General features: G+C 34.3%; 1 protein-coding gene across 2 annotated transcripts in view; it reads right to left on the bottom strand.

Annotated features, from left to right (window-relative positions):
* The window catches only part of LOC114332231 (chromodomain-helicase-DNA-binding protein Mi-2 homolog), a 128270-nt gene that overhangs the window by 16343 nt on the left and 88547 nt on the right, over positions 1–23380 (bottom strand). For both annotated transcript variants that reach the window (XM_050642712.1, XM_050642713.1), the window contains exons 18-20: positions 17688–18175; positions 16363–16687; positions 15970–16308 (exon numbers count right to left, since the gene is read on the bottom strand). In XM_050642712.1, the coding sequence (XP_050498669.1) occupies positions 15970–16308; positions 16363–16687; positions 17688–18175 (1152 nt within the window). The remainder of the gene's footprint in view (positions 1–15969; positions 16309–16362; positions 16688–17687; positions 18176–23380) is intronic.

Below are 23380 nucleotides of genomic sequence, written 5' to 3'. Positions count from 1 at the left end.
ACAAGCGGCACATTCCAAAAAACGCTTATTTCTCGAGATCATGACCACGGTGTGGTGAATGGCTAATTTTGATCATACTTTATGATTTTAATATCAAAAATTCGTTTTTTGCTCTTCTTAAGAATTTTGCATTTTCCGTTTTCTTCATTCATCTTCTGAACCGGCGAATTTGTCCTCAAACAACTTCTTGGGCCTTTTCTATATATGCTTAGGGTTATAAGTTTTATAGTGGGGAGAAAGGTCAAACACAGATTAATAATAGCATAGGAATGTTAAAATCATAAAAAATTGTATGAATAATAAATATATATAGATAGAAAAGTAAGCCTAACTTTTGTTTTTATTGTATCCCTATGAGCATTCGAGAATCTGGTCAAGTTTGGAGTGCTGTAAAACCTATATAAATAAAATTTATTATCTATTTAATAGAATTAAACAACTTTATAGTGGAAATTGTTCGCCGAAAAACCCTCTACAAAATTGCTATAATGTTATTTTATTTTAAAATGAACTAAAAAAAAAGTTATAACCTTCAAATGGAAACTTGTTAAAATTTTTTTTACATATCTTTGTTTATACCTTTGGGGCCGTTGCGCAATAGTTAAATGCCCATTAGAGTGCGTTACGTAGGGGGGGGGGGGGTCAAAAATCTTCAAAAATCGCGTTACGTAATACTTGAACGCTCCCTTTTTTGTTGGTCACTTGACAATAAAAAGTAATAAGTAAAGACAAAATTGTAGAAAGTTTAATTTGCTACATTTTATGTTTAATTAGATTTTCCGTAGGGTTGGTAGTTTACGAGATATAGCGCGAAACCCCTTTGCACCGCATTTCCAAGATGGCGGCCGGGGGACAAGGGTGGCGACCCCAAAAACTTGAATTTAAGCATCTACTGATCCCCTCTACACATTAAAGAAATAAAATTGACTCCTCTAACAAATGCAAGGTATGGGCGGTATGGCTTAAAAAATGTAACATTTTAATGGACTAGTAGTAGAGACCTCAACCTAAATCTTAGAAAACGCGTACTAAAGTGTTATGTATTTTCTGTTCTTTTGTATGGTGTGAAGACATGGACTCTTAATAAACAATGTCTCAAGATTGGAAGCATTTGAAATGTGGATATATCGAAGAATGCTGAGAATCTCCTGGACAGACAGAATAATCAATGAAGAAGTACTAAGAAGAGTAGAGAACAGCAGGGAGATACTGGATTCCATCAAAATAATAAAACTGCAATAATTGGGTCGCATAACACGTGGTGACAGATATAAGCTCCTAAAATTAATAATGCAGGGAAAGATTCAAGGAAAGCGCAGTGTAGGTAGAAGAAAAATGTCCTGGCTGAGAAATCTCAGAGAATGGTTTGGATGCAGCTCAACTGAACTCTCTCGGGCTGTAGTGTCAAAAGTTAGAATAGCAATGATGATTGCCAACCTTCGTCGCGGAGATGGCACGTAAAGAAGACGATAAAATTTAATTTTTTAAATGGTTTTTTAAACACAATAAACATCTGAGAAAAACATACCCTAAATAAACAGAAAATCGACATAAATTCATGGAACTACATTCTAACATCAAAATTTGAACAGCACTGCATCAGAGATGTCTAAATTGTTATACATGACATCTCGTAACGCGACAGTTCGTAACCCGACAAATAGTAACGGACAATTCGTAATAGCGACAGTTCGTAACTATACATATTCGTAACGGAACAATTCGTAACACTAACATTAATTTTTTTAGTAAATTTAGTAGGTATTACTGAATTTAATAAAAAATGCATTTTGCATACATTCCTATACTTAAAGTAATGGTACTTCCTATTTCATTTTAGATATATTTCACACATATTTTTGCATATAATATATTCTTGTTAATATTACAACTAAAGATTTTTAATTTTTTTTTATTTTTTCAAAATTTATTTCTTCACGAAATATGAAATGTGTTGAAAATGTTTAACCTGACGCTCGTTCGTTAAACTGATAAAAGTAATTTCAATTGTAACTGTAATAGAAATTAGTTTCCACGTTAACAAAAATAAACAGATTAATTCAATTTTGATGTTACGAATATGTATAGTTACGAACTGTTGCCGTTACGAATTGTCCGTTACCATTTGCCGGGTTATGAACTGTCGTGTTACGAAATGTCTGGTCATGAAGCAATATATGGAAAAACTTATATAGAGGAATCTTATGTTCAACAATGGACAAATCACGGCTGATTGAAAACCCACTCGCCATTCCAAAACCTTTCTTAGCAAACCAGACAATATTTTCTTTTCCACGAAAAATTTTCATCTTTTGTCCGATCCATCATAGAAAATATTCCAAAAGAGCGGAGATTTAGTCGAGGAAATGAAGCTGAAAAAATGACAAAACCTCGCAATTTTTTCGCCCAGCATAGATTTGTACAAAAATTTGGGATTAGGCTCATTACTCCATCTAGTTCATTTTCTATATTGAGCCGTTGTACGCTTTTGGTTTTTTAGGGGTGAAAACTACCCCTAATTGTAAAAAATTGTAACATTTTAAACTTTAATATTGTCAGCATTTGGTTCTTATTAGTTACATAATGATTGTTTTATGCTTTAAGATATACTATCATAATATTTCAACCCTTAAAACCACCCTTGTTGAAGCTATATATAAAAAATTTACTTATACTAAAAGAATAATATCGGCTTGCATCGATTTACATAAAAATTTGGGATTAGTATCATCTCACCCAGTACTTCATATTCTATATCATGCTTAAGGGCGATGATTATTTTTAGGGGTGTAAACTACCCCTTATTGTCAAAAATTAAACATTGTAAACTTTAATATGGGTAAAATTTGGTTTTGATTGGTTAAATAATGATTGTTTTATACTTTAGGATATATCATAATATTTCAACCCTTAAAACCACCCCTAATAACATTACAAGTAGATATTTTAATAGATCTACACAGAAAAAAAAGTAGAAAAAGAATTACAAAAACATTTATTTACACAAAAATACGAATTTAAATATATGTACAAATACAAATAGTTTTTTAGTCATCTTCCAGTATACGAACCGGTTCTGTGGTATTATACATACATTGAAAATTACCCAAAAGCGGACTATCCAAATTTTTCGAAAAAAAAAATTCGTTTTATAAACATAGTTCCTTTATTTTTGGTGATAAAAAGTTTTTTCAAAAATGACTTTGTAGGATTTTTGAAGAGTTATAAGACTGAGTAAACTAAATTCCGTAAGATCCCTTAATTTTTAATTAGGGTGGGTTTAAAGGGCTCGAATAAGGGGGTGTTTGCTCATAGAGGTTTTAAACAGCTATATCTCGCTGTTTACTGTAATGAAAATCTATGCACAAGGGAATTTTAGTTACTAAAAAAGCTACAGTTTAGTAATTCACCATTTTTTTCGTATCTCCAGTATTTTCGGAGATATTTTGAAGTAAAAGGTGAAAAATGGGAATTTCCAAAAAAATTATTTTTCTTTAAACTCCAATTTTTCTAAAATTAGGCCTTCTAAATAGGTCAAACTTCTTGGATGTATTGATAATACAAATATAAAAGGAATTACAGAAAGGTGAAGACCAATTTTTAATTAGTAGGGTAGTTAGGGGGTTGTTTTCACTGATTTTTTCATAGAGAAAAGCAGGTACCGACCTTTTTTTGATCATAAGTCGCTTAATTTTCTGGCTAGAAACTTTTTATTATTTTTTTTGAGAGGGCTATAGGCTATTGATTATGTAGTTTAGAAAGGAACTACAACGTTAACGGGGTTTTATTGTTTCATATAGTCAACGGACCTATAAATATGAAAAAACCGCGGAGTGCTACCATTTAAAGGGGTGCGTTTTTGAGAAAGGGGTGAATTAGTCCCTAGGCTCAGGGCGAATTAGGGTGAGTTCTATGCACGTTTGGTACAAAGACGTCTACCGAAAAAATTTTCCAGGTTAAATTGACTATCAAAATATCACATTTTAAAGTCAAAAATATTTTTTTTTACAAAAATATATTCAAAAGAAAAGCAAGAAAAAAACAAGAAAGGTAGCATTTTTGTTTCTTGCCCTATAACTTTTTTCTACGGGAATATAGGTATAGACATTGCTTTACAGAAAAAAGACTTCCATCCTTCCTCTTTAAAATGACGTTTGGTGTAAGTCTTTGCGATTTATAGTTTCCAAAATATGATTTTTCAAATTTCGCCACTCACAAAAATCTTGGGCCATTTTCCTTGTTACTTCGCAAACATTGTTCTGTAACTTTTTTTACCGCAACTTTAGGTATATGCACCCATATAGCACACAACGTCCGATGTACGTCCATATAACGTACATTTAAAGTCCAAACGTCCATGGACCAAAACTGGACGTACTATGTACGTACATTACAGGACGTCCATTGGACGTTTGATTTCAACGTACATTGGACATCCATTTGTGGTCCATGGATATTTTACACAAAACGCGACTATTATATTAAGCCCCAATACAAACTAAATGAGAATCTTCTTGACAACGTTGTCGCTCTTCGCGCTATCGGTCGTGAAAGGTAGTATTAGGGAGGTACTTTTAGGGGATTATCGCTGTTAATTGTTGTGGAATACTGAAGGAGGGTTTATTTATGATAATTCACAGAATGGCAAACCTGCTTGTATTATATACAACAACGGTACTGACTCTAAAAATAGTTTGGAACAGAAACAGAAGAGAGATTAAACCTCTTTTAATGTGCATGCTTCGTAAGGCGTCATTATCTGAAGCTCGTCTTTATGAAAATACATCCTGTGATATACCTATTTGTGTTTTCTGTTCTCGTGCAAGTGCAGTCGTGCATTAATGAAGTTCCTAGTTCCTATAATAAAGTATATATTAATATAATGAAGTTATAGTAAAGAGAAATAAAAAAGGTCTTTTGTGTAATATTTTTAAGTATAAGTTTAGTATTATAAGGAACTATTTCCTATAAAGGCTTTTTGCTATGTATTCACAAAATTATGGATACTAGATTGCTTTCTGAAAAGTGCCCTACAAATGTCCTTAAGACGTACATTGAATGTACATAAGGTGTACACTGAAAGCTCCAATACAACGTACAATGTACGTTTGTAGCGGACGTTCTATGGACGTCCAATTTTGTGAACTCTGGACATTCGTTGGACGTCCATCGGATGTCCATTGTACCTTAGCGGGACGTCCATTGGACGTTCCAATGTACACAGATGTACGTCCATTGGATGTCCATAAAACGTACTTGTGCTATCTGGGCAATATTACATTTAGTAGGAAGAAAAGTTAAATACCTTTAAAATGGTCTATCGTAGAAGGCTACATGCCTATTTTTAAGCAAGATATGGTTTTTCAAAATTTTATACTTTTATGATTTTGGATATATTTTACGATTATTGTTAAATTTCTCATTATAACTTTTTTATTGTATATTTAGGTATATACATTGTGCAATAAAAAGGAAAGCTTATTTCCTTTACTTTAAAATGGTGTATTGTAAAATATTCTAGGTCTATTTTTAAACAAGATATGCTTTTTCAAAGCTTGACATATACACATGCAATCCACTAAGTTGGAACTATATGGAAAACTTTTTATTATTAACTATATGAAAAAAATTATTCTTTATAAAATGCTCTGCATAGTATAAAACTTAACATGTAATCATCAGATATAAAATTTTCACAATAGTGTACGAGGCATGTTAAAAAATATGAATTTCGCTCAAGAGTAAAGTACCTTTATATTTCGCAATATCGAAAAGTGTTATTAAGAAAAGTTATTTGGAATTAAAAATTATGTTACTATATGCAATTATATTCTTCTAATTGAAAAAAATAAAATATTTTAAAATTTTTCTCAAATTACGGATACACTTGGATATTCTACAGATATCTTATTTAAAAATAGTCCTAGAGGTAATTGCAATACACCATTTTAAAGTAAAGAAAATAAGCGTTTTTTATTTCAGAATGTATATACCTGACTATACAAGAAAAAAAGTCATAATGAGAAATTTAAAAAATAATCATAAAAAATATCAAAAATCATTAAAAGTATAAAACCTTGAAAAAGCATAACTTGTTAAATAATAGTCGTACTGCCTTATACAGCAGACCATTTTAAAGGTAATTGACTTCTCTTTCTACTAATTGTACCATTGCATATACCTAGAAATGCGTAGAAAAAAGTTACAGAACAATGTTTGTGAAATAATGGGGAAAATGGCTCAAAAATTCTGTGAGCGACAAATTTTGAAAAATCCCATTTCGGAAACTATAAATCCCAGAGACTTCTACCGAACGCCATTTTAAAGAGGAAGGATGGAAGTTGTTTTTCGCTGAAGAAATGTCTATACCTATATCCCTGTGGAAAAAAGTTATGGGGCAATAAACAAAATTGCTTCATTTCGTGTTTTTTTCATGCTTTTCTTTTGAATGTATTTTTGTAAAAAAAAAATACTTTTGACTTCAAAATGTGATATTTCGATAGTAAATTTAACCTGAAACAATTTTCCTGTAGAAGTGTTTGTACCAAAAGTGAATAGAACTCACCCTAATTCACCCTGTGACTAGGGACTAATTCACCCCTTTCTCAAAACCCCTTTCTCCACGGTTTTTTAAAATTTAGAGATACGTTGACCATATGAGATAATAAAATCCCGTTAACGTTGTAGTTCCTTTTAGCTCTCTTATTTTGAACATAATAGCCTACTAACTGTATACTTAATAACTGGAGAAAAAAAGCATGAAACAGATCAGAGTGGAGAAGAATCCTGGAACAGGCCAAGACCCAGAAAGGGCTGTCGAGCCAATGATGATGATGATGATGAACTGTATACTTGAAAAAAGATTAGTTAAGTTTTCTTTGAAAAATGCAAAGTTTTTCCGTTATTTTACTTTGAATATTTCAAATTATGCATTTGACGAAAAAAGCTAACTTCTAACATGCCGTATCTCAGTTTGTATTGGTCTTAAAGATATTACAGAAAAAGAATTTGGTTTGTGTTACTAAAAGATACAATTTCGATATCTACAGTTTTTTTGATTAAATGCATACTTTTCGAGGTATGCTCGAAAAACCCTCTAAAAAAGTCAATTTTTTCATCGAAAAACTGTTACTTTCAAGCGCGAGTAACTCGAAAAATATTAGTTTTACGAAGAAAACGTAAAAAACATTTTTTTCTTAGAATTACTCTTTACATCGATTTACATGGTTAAAATGTAATAAAAAATTCCCGCCCCCGAGACGGGGTGGCAACCATCCCCAAGGTTTTAGCGTACAGCGGCATGATATAAAAAAGATCCTTGGACTATTCCCTACTTTCTGTGAAAATTCCAAGTAAATCCATGCCGGACGAAAAAATTGCGAGCCAAAATGCTTCATTTCCTCAACTAATTATTATAATATTTGTAACATTGTTCTGAAGCTATTTTCTTGTGGCATTTTTATAATAAATTACTTTTAATGGGAAATAAGCCACAATTTTACCAAAAAAATGATTTTATTAACGTTTCAAAGCCCAAATACTACTGTATTTTGTATTTTGACAACGAGACCCGATTTGGGCTTTGAAACGTTAATAAAATCATTTTTTTTGGTAAAATTGTGGCTTATTTCCCATTAAAAGTAATTTAATATTTGTAACGTTTAGGAATAATCATCTCAGTTTAGAACTAAGACAAAGAATGGTTAAGTGCTATGTTTGGTCCGTACTTTTGTATAGTGCAGAAGTGTAGACGCTAAAAGTATCGATCATGAACAAAATTGAAGCATTGGAAATGTGGATTCATAGACGAATGCCTTGGACAGGATGAACTAATGAAGAAGAACTAAGGAGGACCAACAAAGATAGAGAACTGCTAAAGACAGTTAAACATTGAAAAATGTCTTATCTGGGACATATAGTGAGGGGATGTCGATATAAAATATTACAACTGATCCTTAAAGGCAAAATAGAGGGCCGTAGAGGTGTAGGAAGAAAACAAGTTTCTTGGTTAAATAACATTCGTCAATGGACTCAGATATCAAATGCAGGACAATTATTCCATATTGCAGAAGATCGAGAAGCCTTCGCAATGGTGATCGACAACGTCGGATAATTCTGTCATGGCACGTGAAATAGAACGATTAGGATGTTCTGAAAAAACAAAGTTTAAAAATGTTGATCTCCCCGGCTGTTTTATGGTGATGGGTATAAGCCTATAAACCCCGAATTTCAAATTTCAGCCCAAAGTGTTAACCCTAACCCTTGTCTCAAGCCTCCAAAAACATTTCTTTTGGGTTCTTCAAGGATTTTTAAGTACTTTTCTCTTCTTTTTTTTTATCGCTTCGGCTGTTTTCTGGTGTTAGGTAGCCTATAAGTATAAACACTCAATTTCAAATTTCAGCCCAAAATGTTAACCCTAACCCTTTACCCAAGCCTCCCCCAAAAATTCTTTTTTGGGTTTTACATTTTGTAATTATTTTTAATCTATAACTTTTTGTAAGAACAAGTAAACTCAGTTTTAAATTTTATTTTACATATTATGTTCAGAAAAAAAAATCATAGACCACGATAACAAGTTTAATATGGCGATGGTTTTTTTGGGGGGGGCTTGGGACAAGGGTTAGGGTTAATATTTTTGGGCTAAAATTTGAAATCGAGCGATATAGGCAACCCATCGCCAGAAAACAGCCCGGTAGATTAAAACAAATACAAGAGAAAAATAATAGTCCTGTCCCCAGGGCAGTACAACGACCTCCTTAATTCAGATGGACTTACCCAAATTTTTTTATGTATTTTGACCCGTAGAACACGAATTTTTTGGGTAACAGTTGATCCGGATGTCGATAAAATTGTTATAAACAAAGAACTTGAGGAATTACATAATAGCGATTTTTCGCAAAACAAAACATTTTTTTTGTATTTTTTGGGTGATTCTCAGCAAAAAATGGTCTTACAAGTTTTTTCGTAGGATGCATAATTTTCGAGATAAACGCGGTTGAACTTTTCTGCTTACTGCATTTGAAAGTTCAAGTCAAATTCTACCGGTTTTGTTTATTTGCATTGCTAAAAATTAAGTTTTTATTTGTTAAACAAAGCCATAAACACATAGTGTTTCCCGTGTCCAATGCATGCGTCTTAATGTACGTAATCTACGTAGAAATTGTCTGTATGCGCGCCTACCCGTTCGATTTCAAATGAGAAATGCATTGAAAATATCATTTATCATTTAGTTTATAGCTTTGTTTAACAATAAAAAAATTAATTTTTAGCAATGAAAGTAATTAAAACCGATAGAATTTGACTTGAACTTTCAAATGCGGTAAGCAGAATTGCTATTTTATTTTTCAATCAAAAGTTATTCGGGTTCAAAAATTGCAATTTTTCGATTTTTTGAAAGTTCAACCGCGTTTATGTCGAAAACTATGCATCCTACGAAAAAAACTTGTAAAAACATTTTTTGCTTAGAATGACCCAAAAAATACAAAAAAATGTTTTGTTTTGCGAAAAGTCGCTGTTGTGATTCCTCAAGTTCTTTGTTTATAACAATCTTATCGACATCCGGATCGACTGTTAGCCAAAAAATTCGTGTTCTACGGGTCCAAATACATAAAAAAACTTGGGTAAGTCCATCTGAATTAAGGAGGCCGTTGTACCCGCACTGGCGACAGGACTATAATTAAAAATCTTTGAAAAACCCAAAACAAAACTTTTAAGGTGGGGTCGAGACAAGGTGAAATTTGAAATTGAGGGTTTATAGGCTACTCATCACCAAAAAACAGCCGGGACGATCAACATTTTTAAACTTTGGATTTTTCGGAATACCCTAGTACCGATTCTCCACGATTTTACATAATAGGTCAAACCAACAAAAGAACTCAAATATGAACATTTCATTTCAGTTCGCAATTCCGGCGCAGTTTCAGAAAATATAGTCCCCACCCGTTTATAAAAACCAAAGATAATCAGAGAAGCTATTGCGATGGAAAAATGTCCCCAATTGTTTTAATATATAGGGTGACGACACTCCATTACCCTCACCATAGAAGCAGCATTACAACAGTTGTGCGTGGACATTGAAGTGTGCAGTAGTAAAGTAATTTGGAAACTGACCAGATTGCCAGAATATCTGATAAACACTCAAAAAAAGGAGGCGAAAAGTTGGGACGACAAAATCTCTGAAAACTTCTTTATTTTAATAAATTACAGGAGCAAAAAAAAGAAAAAATTTAGTGTGATTTTTAATTGCAAATCTTTCATCCAAAAGAAACATTTTGTTTATTCTAAGGGACTTTCAGCCAGATGTCAAAGTACTGTCAAAGTATAAAGACGTATTTAAAAAGTTCTTTCCAAAACTTTAAATATTTCGAAGTTCTAAACCTTTTTGAAGGATCAGACAGGCTGCCGACGAGTTTGTACAACATCGAATATCTCAAAAATAGGTATACATTTCGTGGGGCAGAAAAGTAAGTTAAAAAAAAAACAATTATAAAGAGGACCGATGGAGGTAAGTCCAAATATTTATTCAAATCTTCCGCTGTTTGATAATTCTGATATTGATATGGGCCATTTCACGAACATACGCCGGTTTTGGATTACTTCGACAACGAATATTTTACTGTGCAACATAAGAAGTAAGAAAGTAAATGGCGCTAATAATTATTCCAATAAACAACAATGTAATTTGCAATTTACTTTCGTTCTTCTTATTTTGCACAGTAAAATATTCATTGTCGAAGTAATCCAAAACAGGCGTATGTTCATGGAATAGGGTATATTGATCAAAATAATGAAAATTTAACGTGCAATGCCTTAAACGGCGTTTCTAAAACACCTAAGGCCATAGCGGAAAAGAAAAAACAGAACAACATGGAACCAGAACACGAATCAGAAATAGTAGAAAAAATTAAACTAGAAACAAAAATAAGAAGGCAGCAAAACGTCAAAGGCCGAATGAGAGCCAGGAAGATGCAAGATTCAGTGGCTGAAATGAAAAAGCAACTAAAAGAAAAGGACGAAGAAATTAAAAAACTCAGAAACCAAATCCATCAATTGAATGAAAAAATCAATGGACTACAAAATACAATAATAAACTCTCAAGAAAAAGTAATCGAAACTATAGATAAAAGATTCGACGAACTTAAAAACGAAAACCAGACAACCGATATACAAATAAATGAAAAAAAAATCGATGACAGCAATCCCAAAGAAAAAAATTGAAGATACTAATAATAACATCGCAAATACAAAAAATTTACCCATAACACCCACAACAAAAACAAATGAAGATTTCCCTTCCCTGCCAAAAAAGGTCGGAAAAGACAACAGCGTGCCATCAACATCTAAGGTACAAGAACTATTTCCTTCCCTACTGAATAAGGGCAGGGAAGAGACAATGGAAACAAGCGAAATTGATAATATCCTAATCACCGAACAAAACAATTAAGAAAGCACTATAAACAGGTCCAAACCAAAACCACCCGTCATAAAACTACAAACAGTAAACGAAACAGGAACAATATTGAAAATTGCTGAAACTCAAAGATATACACAGACAATAAAATCTCCAAAAGCGGAAGAGAAACACTCATTCAAACAAAATGCCCTGAAGATTATAAAAAATTTACCCATATCTTGGAAGATTATAACAAAGAAATCAAAATTCAGTGGATCACCTTCCCATTAGACGAAGATATCAAGCCCAAAATGGTTATTAGAGGACTTCCCTCAAATACAAAACCTATAGATATACAAACGGAACTAACAAATAAACATGAAATAAATACAATTAACGTAACAAACATGAAGTCTAGGAAGGCAGACAAAAAATCTCTGCCAATGTTTATAATTACAGTGGAAAAAGAAGACGTACCCAAAGCCAAGAAAATTACTAACCTTATGTACATGAGAGCAGTAATAGAAGATCTAAGAAAGAGCAACGGACCAACTCAATGTTTTAATTGCCAGGGCTTCCACCACGCCCAAAATGCATGCTTCAAAGACGCTAGGTGCGTAAAGTGCGGAGAAAATCACAAGAGTAAATTCTGCCAAATTCCAGCAGAACAAAAAGCAAAATGTGCTAATTGCCAAGGGCAACACCCGGCAAGTTATAGAGGATGCCCAAAGATACCTGCCTGGGGAAGACCCAGACAAATAACAACAGAAAACAGAACACAACAACCTAAAAGAAACAATGGGCAATCGTACGCCCAAATCACCAAACCAACACAAAACCCAACAACAGATTCGACCATATTAATTTCAAAAGAACAACAAAAAGGACTGGCCACGATGATAGAAGAGCTAGTCATAAAAACGGTAAGTGAAGCGATTAAAAATGTAAAAATAGCACTGAACTAAGGCACGAAACTAGGGGATACCTGAAGATAGGCTCCTGGAATTCAGGCGGCATAAGAACTAATACAAACGTGCTGGACGAATTAATAAATAGATATGAAATGGATGTCGTAGCATTGCAAGAAACTAAACTAACTCATACCATCAATATCAAGTTTCCAGGATACGACATCTACAGGAACGACCACAGAGCAAATTCAGGAGGAACTGCTATCCTAGTGAGAAAAGGAATAAATCATACATTACAACATACGCCACCACTAAACACTATGGAAGCAACAACAATAAAAGTCCAGATGAGACAAGGTGAAATAAGGATCACTTCAGCATATGTAACGCCAACAGATCCTTTAAACGACGACGACCTGAATACGTTCCTGAACGCCGAAGAACCGTCCATAATAATAGGAGACCTAAACGCCCGTTCCCCTAACTGGAACGATAGAGCTACAAACAGAAACGGTAGAATACTGAATAATTATCTAGTGAACAACGAAGACACCATGGTGATTGGGCCCATCGAACCAACATACTTTCCTGGAAATGCTCTACCAACCCATTTAGATATAGTAGTGGCCAAAAGCCTAGGACTACAAACAGACATCCGAACCTTAAACGAAGGATCAGCAGACCACAACCCCATACTCATAGAAATAGGTACATGGGAAGAAGATAACAAAACAACAAAGAAAAGAAAGAAAACCAAGTGGTCTAACTTCAAACGCCTAGTGAGCATAGGAATTGGAAACATTCCTACAATTGACAATCCACAAGAAATAGAGGAAAAAGTCCTAGAGCTCGAAAACATCATAAAAGAAGCACTAAGAAATAGCACTACTGAAGAAGAATATGAAATTTATATGGGAAGATTTAGAGACATAAATCAGGAAATAAAAGGAATGATAAGGGAAAAGAACAGAGCCAAAAAGAGAGCCAGAAGAACAAGATACCAGGAAGATAAAAATAGGGCAAATCAACTGAATCGACAAGTCAAACAGGCACTAATAGACCATAGAAGCCAAAAGTGGGAAAACTACATAAATGGAGAAATGGAGGAAAGGAGCCAAAATATGCAAGAAATATGGAGGCTCCAAAGAACTTTAAGAAACGATAGAAAACCCATTCCCCCACTACATGGAGAAAATGGGATCGTCTACACAGAAGAAGATAAAGCCGAGGTGATGAGAAGGACACTTGAAAGAGAGTGTACACTGAATTATCACCAAGACGAAGATATAGACTTTATCGAAGAAGTCGAAGAAACAGAACTAGAAACGCCCGAAGAACAAGAAGAAATAATAAATCCCACATCACCAAGAGAAATAAGTGAACTGATTCGAAAAAGTTCACCAAAGAAAGCACCTGGTCCAGACGAAATCACTAACAGAGCTCTGAAGTATCTTCCCTTGAAAGCAGTTGTGTATTTGACAAATATAACAAACGCAATACTAAGATACAGGCTCTTCCCAAATCGATGGAAGGAAGCCCATGTAATTATGATACCCAAGCCAGGAAAGAACCACATATTTCCTCAAAATTACAGGCCGATTAGCTTACTTCCAGCAATCAGTAAGATAGTGGAGCGGGTCATCCAAACCAGGCTCCAATCAGAGACAGACAGGCTAGGCATAATCCCAGAATCACAGTTTGGATTCAGAGCTCAACATTCAGCGAACTTCAAATATTAAGACTTACCGAATATATAGTAGCTGGATTCAATGAACAACAATATACGGGAGCAGCCTTTCTGGATGTAAGCAAAGCCTTTGATAGAGTGTGGCATGAAGGACTGACATACAAAATGAGAGATTAAGAATACAGCGGGGCCATGACGAAACTCATCTCCTCGTACCTAAGCGACCGGAAGTTCAGGGTCCGGATAGGACCAGTTCTATCAGAACACGGAATGCCGGAAGCTGGAGTACCACAGGGGGCAGTTTTATCACCCCTTCTGTATAGCATATATACAGCAGATGTTCCAAGAACACCCGGAACATTGATCAGCCTTTATGCAGACGACACTGCAATTGCTGCAAAACACATGAACCTAGATATAACTGTAAGAAATCTACAGACGGCATTGGATACAATAGAAGAATGGAGTATCCAATGGAAAATAGCAATAAATCCAGATAAGACCCAAGCGGTTATCTTCAAAAAGAGAAGAGATAACCCAGAAGAACAGCTAACATTGCAAGACAGACCCATCGAATGGCAAAACGAAGTTAAATATTTAGGAGTCACAATGGACCAAGGTCTTACATTCACATCACATGTCAACGCAACAGTCCAGAAAACAGCAGCGGCCAGATCGGCAATAAGAGGACTCACAGGAAGAAGAAGCAAATTAGCTATGAAAACAAAATTAAGACTGATAAATAGCATTATAGTGCCAATAATTACATACGCATCTCTTGCATGGGGTCACATAAGTCAAAGTAACAAAAAGAAGATACAAGCGGCACACAACAACTGCCTCAGAGAAGCTGCAAACGTGCCCAGATACGTCGCCGAACGGTTCTTATTTAGAGACCTAAAACAAATAAGAGTACTGGATATTATGGAAGAAAAAGCCAGAACAAAATTTGCTGAGCTAGAAGACCACCCAAACCGAATCTTGCAAGAGATATTAAGGTATGATGTGTACCATAGATGGAAACATAGGAGACCCAAACAACAAATATTAGTAAATATATAATAAAGGCTAGATAATCGTAGCTCTATCAAAAGAAGACAACTTGCTCACCTTTGGCATCTCATTATATTTATTAATGTTGATTTTTATAATTTTCAGACATCCCTCAAAAAAAATATACAAAAAACTTCAAAACGGCTTCAGCCACTAAACAAATCAATAAAATATTAACAATAGGCGAAAGCCACAAAAAAATATTAGTAACAAAACCCAAAAAACGGGCATGAGGGGCCCACATCCTCGAGCGCCGAGTCGCCGAACTGGACATAGCCCAGAGCGGGGACTCGGCGCCCGAGCAAGCAAAACAGATCGAAGATAAGTCACTAGAGATAGCGGGAATAGAGCGCCTCACGCTGGCCTGCATTGATCGGGGTAGGATTTCATATGGGAGTCCGTGTACCCAAGACTCCCATATGATAAGCACTTTGCTGATTGAGAGCCCCTATAGCGCATCAGAGTGCTATCGGGGGGTAAGTGGATGGTCTGGAGCATTGAAGCGGGGTGGAGTGATTCCTGCTTACGGGAGTTAATCCTCCTCGCCCCAATGAATTGTATCACCCGAATGTCATTCTCTAGGGGTGAGCAAGTCTCTCAGGCTGGGTTAAATCACCATGCTTGCTTTCTTGGGACTTTCAGCCCTCGGTAATAATATAATCTTTCATTCGGCGTTTCATTTTTCAAAAATACTTATTAGTTTTCTCAGGATTCGAAAAAAAAGAATGCAATTAAAACACATTGGTGCGAAATTTTGCGCCTAAGCCCTTAAAACCAAAAGCCGCACGGAACTATTTGCCTGAAAATGTATCACTACCGGAAAATGTAATGAAACGCAAATAATTAGAAAAGCAACAAACAGTGTATGTATAATCCAGTGATCAAAAGAAATTACAAAAGTATTGAAAAGTTACTAAAAAAATTACCTTATCTTTATCATCATCAATAACCATAACGTCATCCTCTTCCTTCTTTTCCACCTCTTTCTTAACTTCCTCCTTCTTCTTATCATCCTCTTCTTCTTTTTTCTCCTCTTTAACAAGTTCCTCCTCCTGTATTTCCATTTTGGTCTCTTCGGGTTCTTCCTTTTTGGCCTCTTCCTCTTTCTCTTCTTTCTTTTCCTCGCTGGTTACAGACGAGGTATCGACTTCGGATTTGATCTCAGATTTATCAGCTTCGGAACTAGCTTCGGGAGTTTCGGTTTTCGGAGAAGCTTCTTTCACTTCTTCCGGTTCAGTTTTCGGCTTTTCTGTTGAAGATTCTCCCTAGAAGTAACAAATTTATTAAACTACGACTAAGATAAATATGAAATAATATACCGTTTTCTTTTCTTCATCTTCGGTTTCCGTTTTATTAACCACTTCTTTATCTTTATTTTCGTCACTCTGAACGGAATCTTTATCCTTATCTTTATCTTCTCCTTGTGTGGGAGCGGGACTGGGAGCAGCACTTGTAGCTGGCGTAGCACTAGTACTGGTAGTAGCACTTTTAGGCGTTTCTGCTTCGCTTGTGGTGGCGGTGCCGGCGGCATTGATTTTATTTTGATCCATAATGCTCTTTTTGATTACTTCCGGCATGCTATACTCGCCGTTGATGTGTTCGAACTCCTGAACCTTCTTTCTTATAAGTGACATCACACCAATCCTATAAAATACATTGAATTTATGTTGTCAATAAGAATGCTATAGAGCGATTCACGTTAAGAATAAAATATTGCGGAGATAGCCCCATGTATTTCTTATGAACGATAGAAGCGCGCCGATGCCACGCCGCACTGACTAGAATGAATCATATATCGGCAGTCGAGTATCCACTCGTGCGCGAGAGGTTTGGCAACACTGATCTCCGTAAGCGTAACGTTCTATTCTTAACGTGAAACAAAGTACAGGAGGAAGTGTATTAAAAAATATGTAAAGGAAGTGAAGAAAATTCGTATATTAAAGTGTGTAAATGTATTTTATTATCCTTAGCTAAGTGCTTTCGACAAAAATGTCATCTTCGGAGCTAATGGCCAAAGAATAAAAAAGAAGAACCACTACTTAGGATTCTGCGCATCGTGTTGAACATTGGATATTAGATGTTAATTGCATTACAATATTTAGATCTGTTTCAATTGTCTACTGTGCAACTCCGGGTGATGAAAATTAATTAAAACATGAAAAACAGTCACTTAAATAGTACAAACACATAAAATTTGATCATGGTATGGGTATTAAAACCAACCATTATATTTGGAGAGTAGTAATTGACTCTATAACTGATAACCAAATATAATGGTTGGGTTTAATATCCATACCATGATCAAATTTTATGTGTTTGTATCGTTTAAGTAACTGATTTTCATGTTTTAATTAATTTTCATCACCCGGAGTTGCACAGTAGACAATTGAAACATATCTAAATATTGTAATGTAATTTTAACATCTAATATCCAATGTTCAACACGATGCGCAGAACCCTAAGTAGTGGTACTTCTTTTTTATTCTTTGGCCATTAGCTCCGAAGATGACATTTTGTCGAAAGCGCCTAGCTAAGGATAATAAAATACATTCACACTTTAATATACGAATTTTCTTCACTTTCTTTATTCATTCAAGTGTGTACAAAATTTATCAGTCTTTCAACCAACTAAAAAAATATGTACCTTGTCAAAACATGTTGCCTACTCAGTCCTTCCCTCGGCACACCGTCCGCAAACGTATCAGCATTATCTGCACCAGGTTCGCAAAGATGCCTCATAAAGAGAGACACGTAAGCCTTGAATATCTTCTCAGATTTTCCTCGAAGATCTCTCACCAGCCACTGTGAATTGAAAGCGTCTTGTGGTGGCATTCCGTAGCGCATAATAGCATTAAGGAACGCTTTACGCTGCCTGGCATTAAAACCGAGTACTTCAATATTGCCGCCAACTCTGGCTAGTAACGGTGGTAAAGGACGATCCTTCTCGTCTTTCCTTTCCATCTTTCTTCGACTCCTTCTGCTTAAATCGGCGTCGTTCTTCTCATCGAAATCATCGTCTTCCTTATCCTCATCCGATCCCGCAGAAAAGTCAGAATGGTAATCAGAGAGATTTTCTTGCCATGTCGTATCTTCTCGTGTGTCAGTTGTCATTCCTCCGTCATTATAATTAACCTAACAAAAAAAAAACAAAGTACAGTTAGAATCTAAATTAAAAGTTCATGTTGCTTTGAGTAATGATATTTTAAACAATTAATCCCCAAGGAGGCCACTGTTCACCATTACTATTTAATCTCTTTAAAAATGATATTTCTGACAATCTTGAATCATCAGTTTTACTTTTTGCAGATGACCTAAAGTTATGTAGATGTATAAAAACTATAGCGGACATACATATTTTGCAAAAGGATATTGACAGGTTATGGGACTGGAGTATAGAGAATAAAAATAATCTTACATTAAAAAATGCTATCGATAAATGCTATTATATCAGTTTTTTTAGGGGGAATAAACAATATGACTCAAACAATCTTCTGAATAATGTTAACTTAAGATATTAAAATCAAGTTAGAGACCTGGGATCACTTTTAATGAAAGCATTAATTTCAATGACCATATGTCACAGATTACATTGAAACATTCTTGGACTTACATTAAGAAACTGTAGTGAGTTCCCAATTGATGCAACGAAAGTTGTGTATTGCTCTCAACTACACTCCTGGCCAAAAAAATCGGGACACCTTAAAAATTGGTCATTTTTGATGTCTCGAATCTCCTAAACCTGTTGTCCGATTTTAGTTATCTTTTTAATGTTATAGGCCTTATTCTCTAAGAATATGGATGTAGTAATAGTGTTGCTGAGCAGGTAAATGTCATTGTATACCGGGTGTAAAAATAATACTGTATTTTTTCCTGAAAGTTCGTAACACCTTGTGGAATATTCTAGCATTTAAAAAATATTGAAATTAAAACTTAATTGTAGTCTTAGCCTTTTTTAACATTCTGCTTGTTGATTCATTCATTTATGTTGGATAATGAAAAAGTTAGGTACTTTGACAACTAGCCATGTTCTTCATCAATAAAGCTTTTCATTGTGTAAACAATATTTGGAAATTCTTTTACGATATTGTTAGGATAACTTTGTTGGCAATCATAGGAGTGGATCATATGCACTTGACTCTACACTACAATAACTTATAATAAATAGGTAACTGATAATTGTTACTTTTTTTTTTTCATAAAAATACAATTATTCCTAGATAAATCTCCTTTAATTTTATTTTAATAGTCTTGTTATCATACCAAAATGTATGAAATATCTTAATTTTTGTTTTTTTGCAATCTTAAAATTATAACTTTCAATGTCGTAAGATACAATTACAGTAGAACCTCGCAAATCCGAACTAATTGGGGGGACAGCCTGTTCGGATTCCGAAAAGTTCGGATTATCCGAAAGTTAGCCTTAACTAGTAGTTCAAAGCCTTCATTGTGATTTTGAGTAGCCAAACGTTCTCGCAAGAGTGTGGACAATATTTTTGGACTCAAGTTGACTACGAGAGAACCAAAGTAAGTTTGTGTTTAACCTTTATAAACACTTTATAAACCTATATATTATAGTATAATATTTATTTTTAAGAAATTTTAAATGTCGGAGTCCTAGTAATCCTACATTGTCCAATTTTCTGGCTTTACTCTGTATAATAAACATGTTTTTAAGTTTTTGTCTTGAATTTTTAAATTTTTTTCACTTTCCTTTGGTTCGGATTTGCCGAAAGTTCGGATTCGCGGGGTTCGGATTTACGGGGTTCTACTGTATTACAATATTGTAAAAAATTTCTGAAAATAATTTTGTTCTTTTTATCCTCTCTCTAATTTTGTTACATTTCATTTTTCGGTTATCTAGTCTAGTAGCATGTTTACCAAGAAACAAAACCCAGTTTATTTGAGATTTAGGAACAATTGAATAGGATTAGTATATCATAATTACAGGGTGTAACAAAAATACAGGTGATAAATTCAATCGCATACTGTAACCTCGGAAACCTTTTTTTGGATGGTGCTAGAAAGGTCACCAATGGAGACACTGCGACGGCAGCCAGATGGTAGGTGGAGAGCGAGTCGTGGGTTCGAAACTAGCTTTTGGAACGTGGAAGGGAGCCAATAGAAGAAATAGGTAAAGAAGACAAGAGAAGGTAGATAAGAGAAGAGAGAGAAACAGATAAAAAGATAGATAGGTAAAGTTACCTAAGATAAGAGAAGAGATACAGGGCGCCACTTAACTTTTTGGGGTTGAAAGGGGAAAATTAAGAAACCTTAGAAACGAAAACAGGTAGGTAACAAAAGATAATGACGTTCTGAGACCAAATACAAGAAAAGATATAGACAGTTAATTAGTTCATATTTAGCGGTAATTTCTTTTATCAGGGAATTTATTAATAGTAGATAAATAAAACTAGTGAAATAAATAAAAAAACAATATATTAACAAATGGCTCACCAGAAGGGTGAGTCCAAAAAAAAACACAAGAAATAAAGAGAAAACAATGTATATACACCCATCAAAACTGCACCAACAATTAATTTGTTGTGGTGTACAGTTAGAAATAAACAAAAATTATGATGGAATAAATACAAGTAACATATTATAACAAAAACATGCACAATTAAAAACACAGTAAAGAGAGCCTGGTTATGAATAAAAAAACAAATCAAGCATCGATCGTGAAAAGTCTCTCTTTACTGTTTTAGGGCTTATCTCGAGATAACTGATATGGTAAATTTAATGATTGAATAGAAGATATAAAGTACAAAGATATAATAAAAATAAAATGCAAAACATACAAAGTTAACAAACGTTTACTGTTCAAAAATCAAAAACCAACCCGCACTTGGTTTTATTAACAAAAAGCCAATCGCATAGCTATTAATGAATTAGTGAATGTACTTGGTTTCGATAATTAAAAGTTTACTAATGAATAAAAAACTATTGAGGAAATCGCGGATGAGATTCATCGAAGGTTAGCCTTAACCACAGATGAAGATATGTTGAGGTAGATAGCCCTTAGATTGCTCTATTTTTGGAAATAGTTTTAGGTAGGATTATTAAGACACTTACAGTTGCTCTGCCTCTTAATTTGCACTGACTCTATATTATTTACTTTACTTAGTAAGCAACACTGAAGTTATTTGGTAATTGGATCTAAGCGGATGTTAGATCCAATTACAGATACGATACGAGAGTGAATATCACTCAGATAAGATATATTGTAGGTAAGGTAGATGGTAGATAAAGATAAGGTATTAGATACTAGACAGACGTCTGTACCCCACGATACTCCGCCTCGAAGTTCTCCTCTCGCAATCTTTTCGATGCTTTTTCTCTAAAAAAAGTGGGAGTATATCCCCTCTCAAAAAAAAAATTGCATTTCTCAAAAGGAACCGACCTTTGCGTATTTGCGTTTTTAAGTAAAGTAACGTTATTTGAGTTGTAAAGTGTTAAAAAAATAGATCCTTTGAAATAGGATCCTTCAAACAGACCACAAGAGAAAGCAACGAACCTAACGGAGGTTTTCGAAAGGGACAGTGATTCCTTTGAAATCTTACAGAAACGGAAAGTCCAATAAAACATCGCAATACCATGCCGCTTTGTATAAAATGTCATACCTAAGGGGATGTAGGTAGTAAACTCCTTGGAGAGGTTTCTTAATGGAAACTTACTGTTCTCATACTAACAGATAACAATAACACCATAAATAGGATGCTTTGGGTCTATTTCCAAAACATTGTGTACCGGCAAAAATGCAATAAAGAATGGTTCCGTTTATAATAATGGACTCCAGTTATTTGCATTGGTCATACCGACACGAATTGTGCCAGTACCATTATGATAGCCAATTTTAGATAAGGGTAGTTATTTACGGAAACGGCCATAGGCGTACCCGTAATGAGTACTAGTGGGTTTAAAATTTAATCCAACAGGTAAATTAATTATTAACTAATCCTAGTATATAAAAAAATGTTACAATACTCTGGGACCAAAAATAGCCCGACTGAACCCAACCTATTTTTGGTCCCAGAGTATGCGATTGAATTTATCACCTGTATTTTTGTTACACCCTGTAATTATGATATACTAATCCTATTCAATTGTTCCTAAATCTAAAATTGGCTTATATGTAATATTGAATTGAAAATAAAAAATCTCAAATAAACTGGGTTTTGTTTCTTGGTAAACATGCTACTAGACTAGATAACCGAAAAATGAAATGTAACAAAATTAGAGAGAGGATAAAAAGAACAAAATTATTTTCAGAAATTTTTTACAATATTGTAATAATTGTATCTTACAACATTGAAAGTTATAATTTTAAGATTGCAAAAAAACAAAAATTAAGATATTTCATACATTTTGGTATGATAACAAGACTATTAAAATAAAATTAAAGGAGATTTATCTAGGAATAATTGTATTTTTATGAAAAAAGTAACAATTATCAGTTACCTATTTATTATAAGTTATTGTAGTGTAGAGTCAAGCGCATATGATCCACTCCTATGATTGCCAACAAAGTTATCCTAACAATATCGTAAAAGAATTTCCAAATATTGTTTACACAATTTACATAGTTAATTAAATAACCACTTTATTAACAAAGCTTTTCATTCACAGTCATTTGTTTCGAGCTTCTGTCATATGTTGTATAATCCGTGTACAGTGCGCCCTATGTACGAGCGCCCTAATATACGAGTGTTTTGAGATACGAACAACCGCTTTTTATTAAAATTCACGCATCTTTTTGACTACCTACTTCTAACTTGAAGGAGGTGATAAAGGGTATAATGCCAGCTAAGGGCGTTACAATAATTTGCAAGCTCCGGACCTTTCTCCATGAAAAGATGGAGAAACTAATGATGGTGTGGGTGACAGAGAAGCAGCTTCAAGGAGGAACCTTAACACAGAGCATCATATGTGAGAAGGCACGAGCGATTTATGAAAGGGGGAAGAAACAAACCTCTTTGAACAGTTTTTTTAAACGAGCTGCAGATGAAAATGAGCAAAGTGTGACGAAAAAAGTGAAGACCACTGACTAAAATTAAGCGCTTCCGTAAGCACCTTACTTTTTCCTATATTTTTACAGAGTATGTATGTATTTTTTGTTATTTATAAATAAATGTTTCTTCTTATAAAAACATTTTTCTTATTTAAAACCACTTAACAACAACAACTAAAGTGATTTTTTTGGGACTGGAACGGATTAATGACATTTCAGTTAATTTCAATGGGGAAAATTGCTTTGACATACGAGGAATTTGACATACGAGCAAGGTTACGGAACGAATTACCCTCGTATGTCGAGGTACCACTGTATATTAATATTAT

Source organism: Diabrotica virgifera, chromosome 2 (assembly GCF_917563875.1).
Source record: "Diabrotica virgifera virgifera chromosome 2, PGI_DIABVI_V3a".
NCBI lineage: Eukaryota > Metazoa > Arthropoda > Insecta > Coleoptera > Chrysomelidae > Diabrotica > Diabrotica virgifera.
This window is presented reverse-complemented; position numbering and strand designations above follow the sequence as displayed.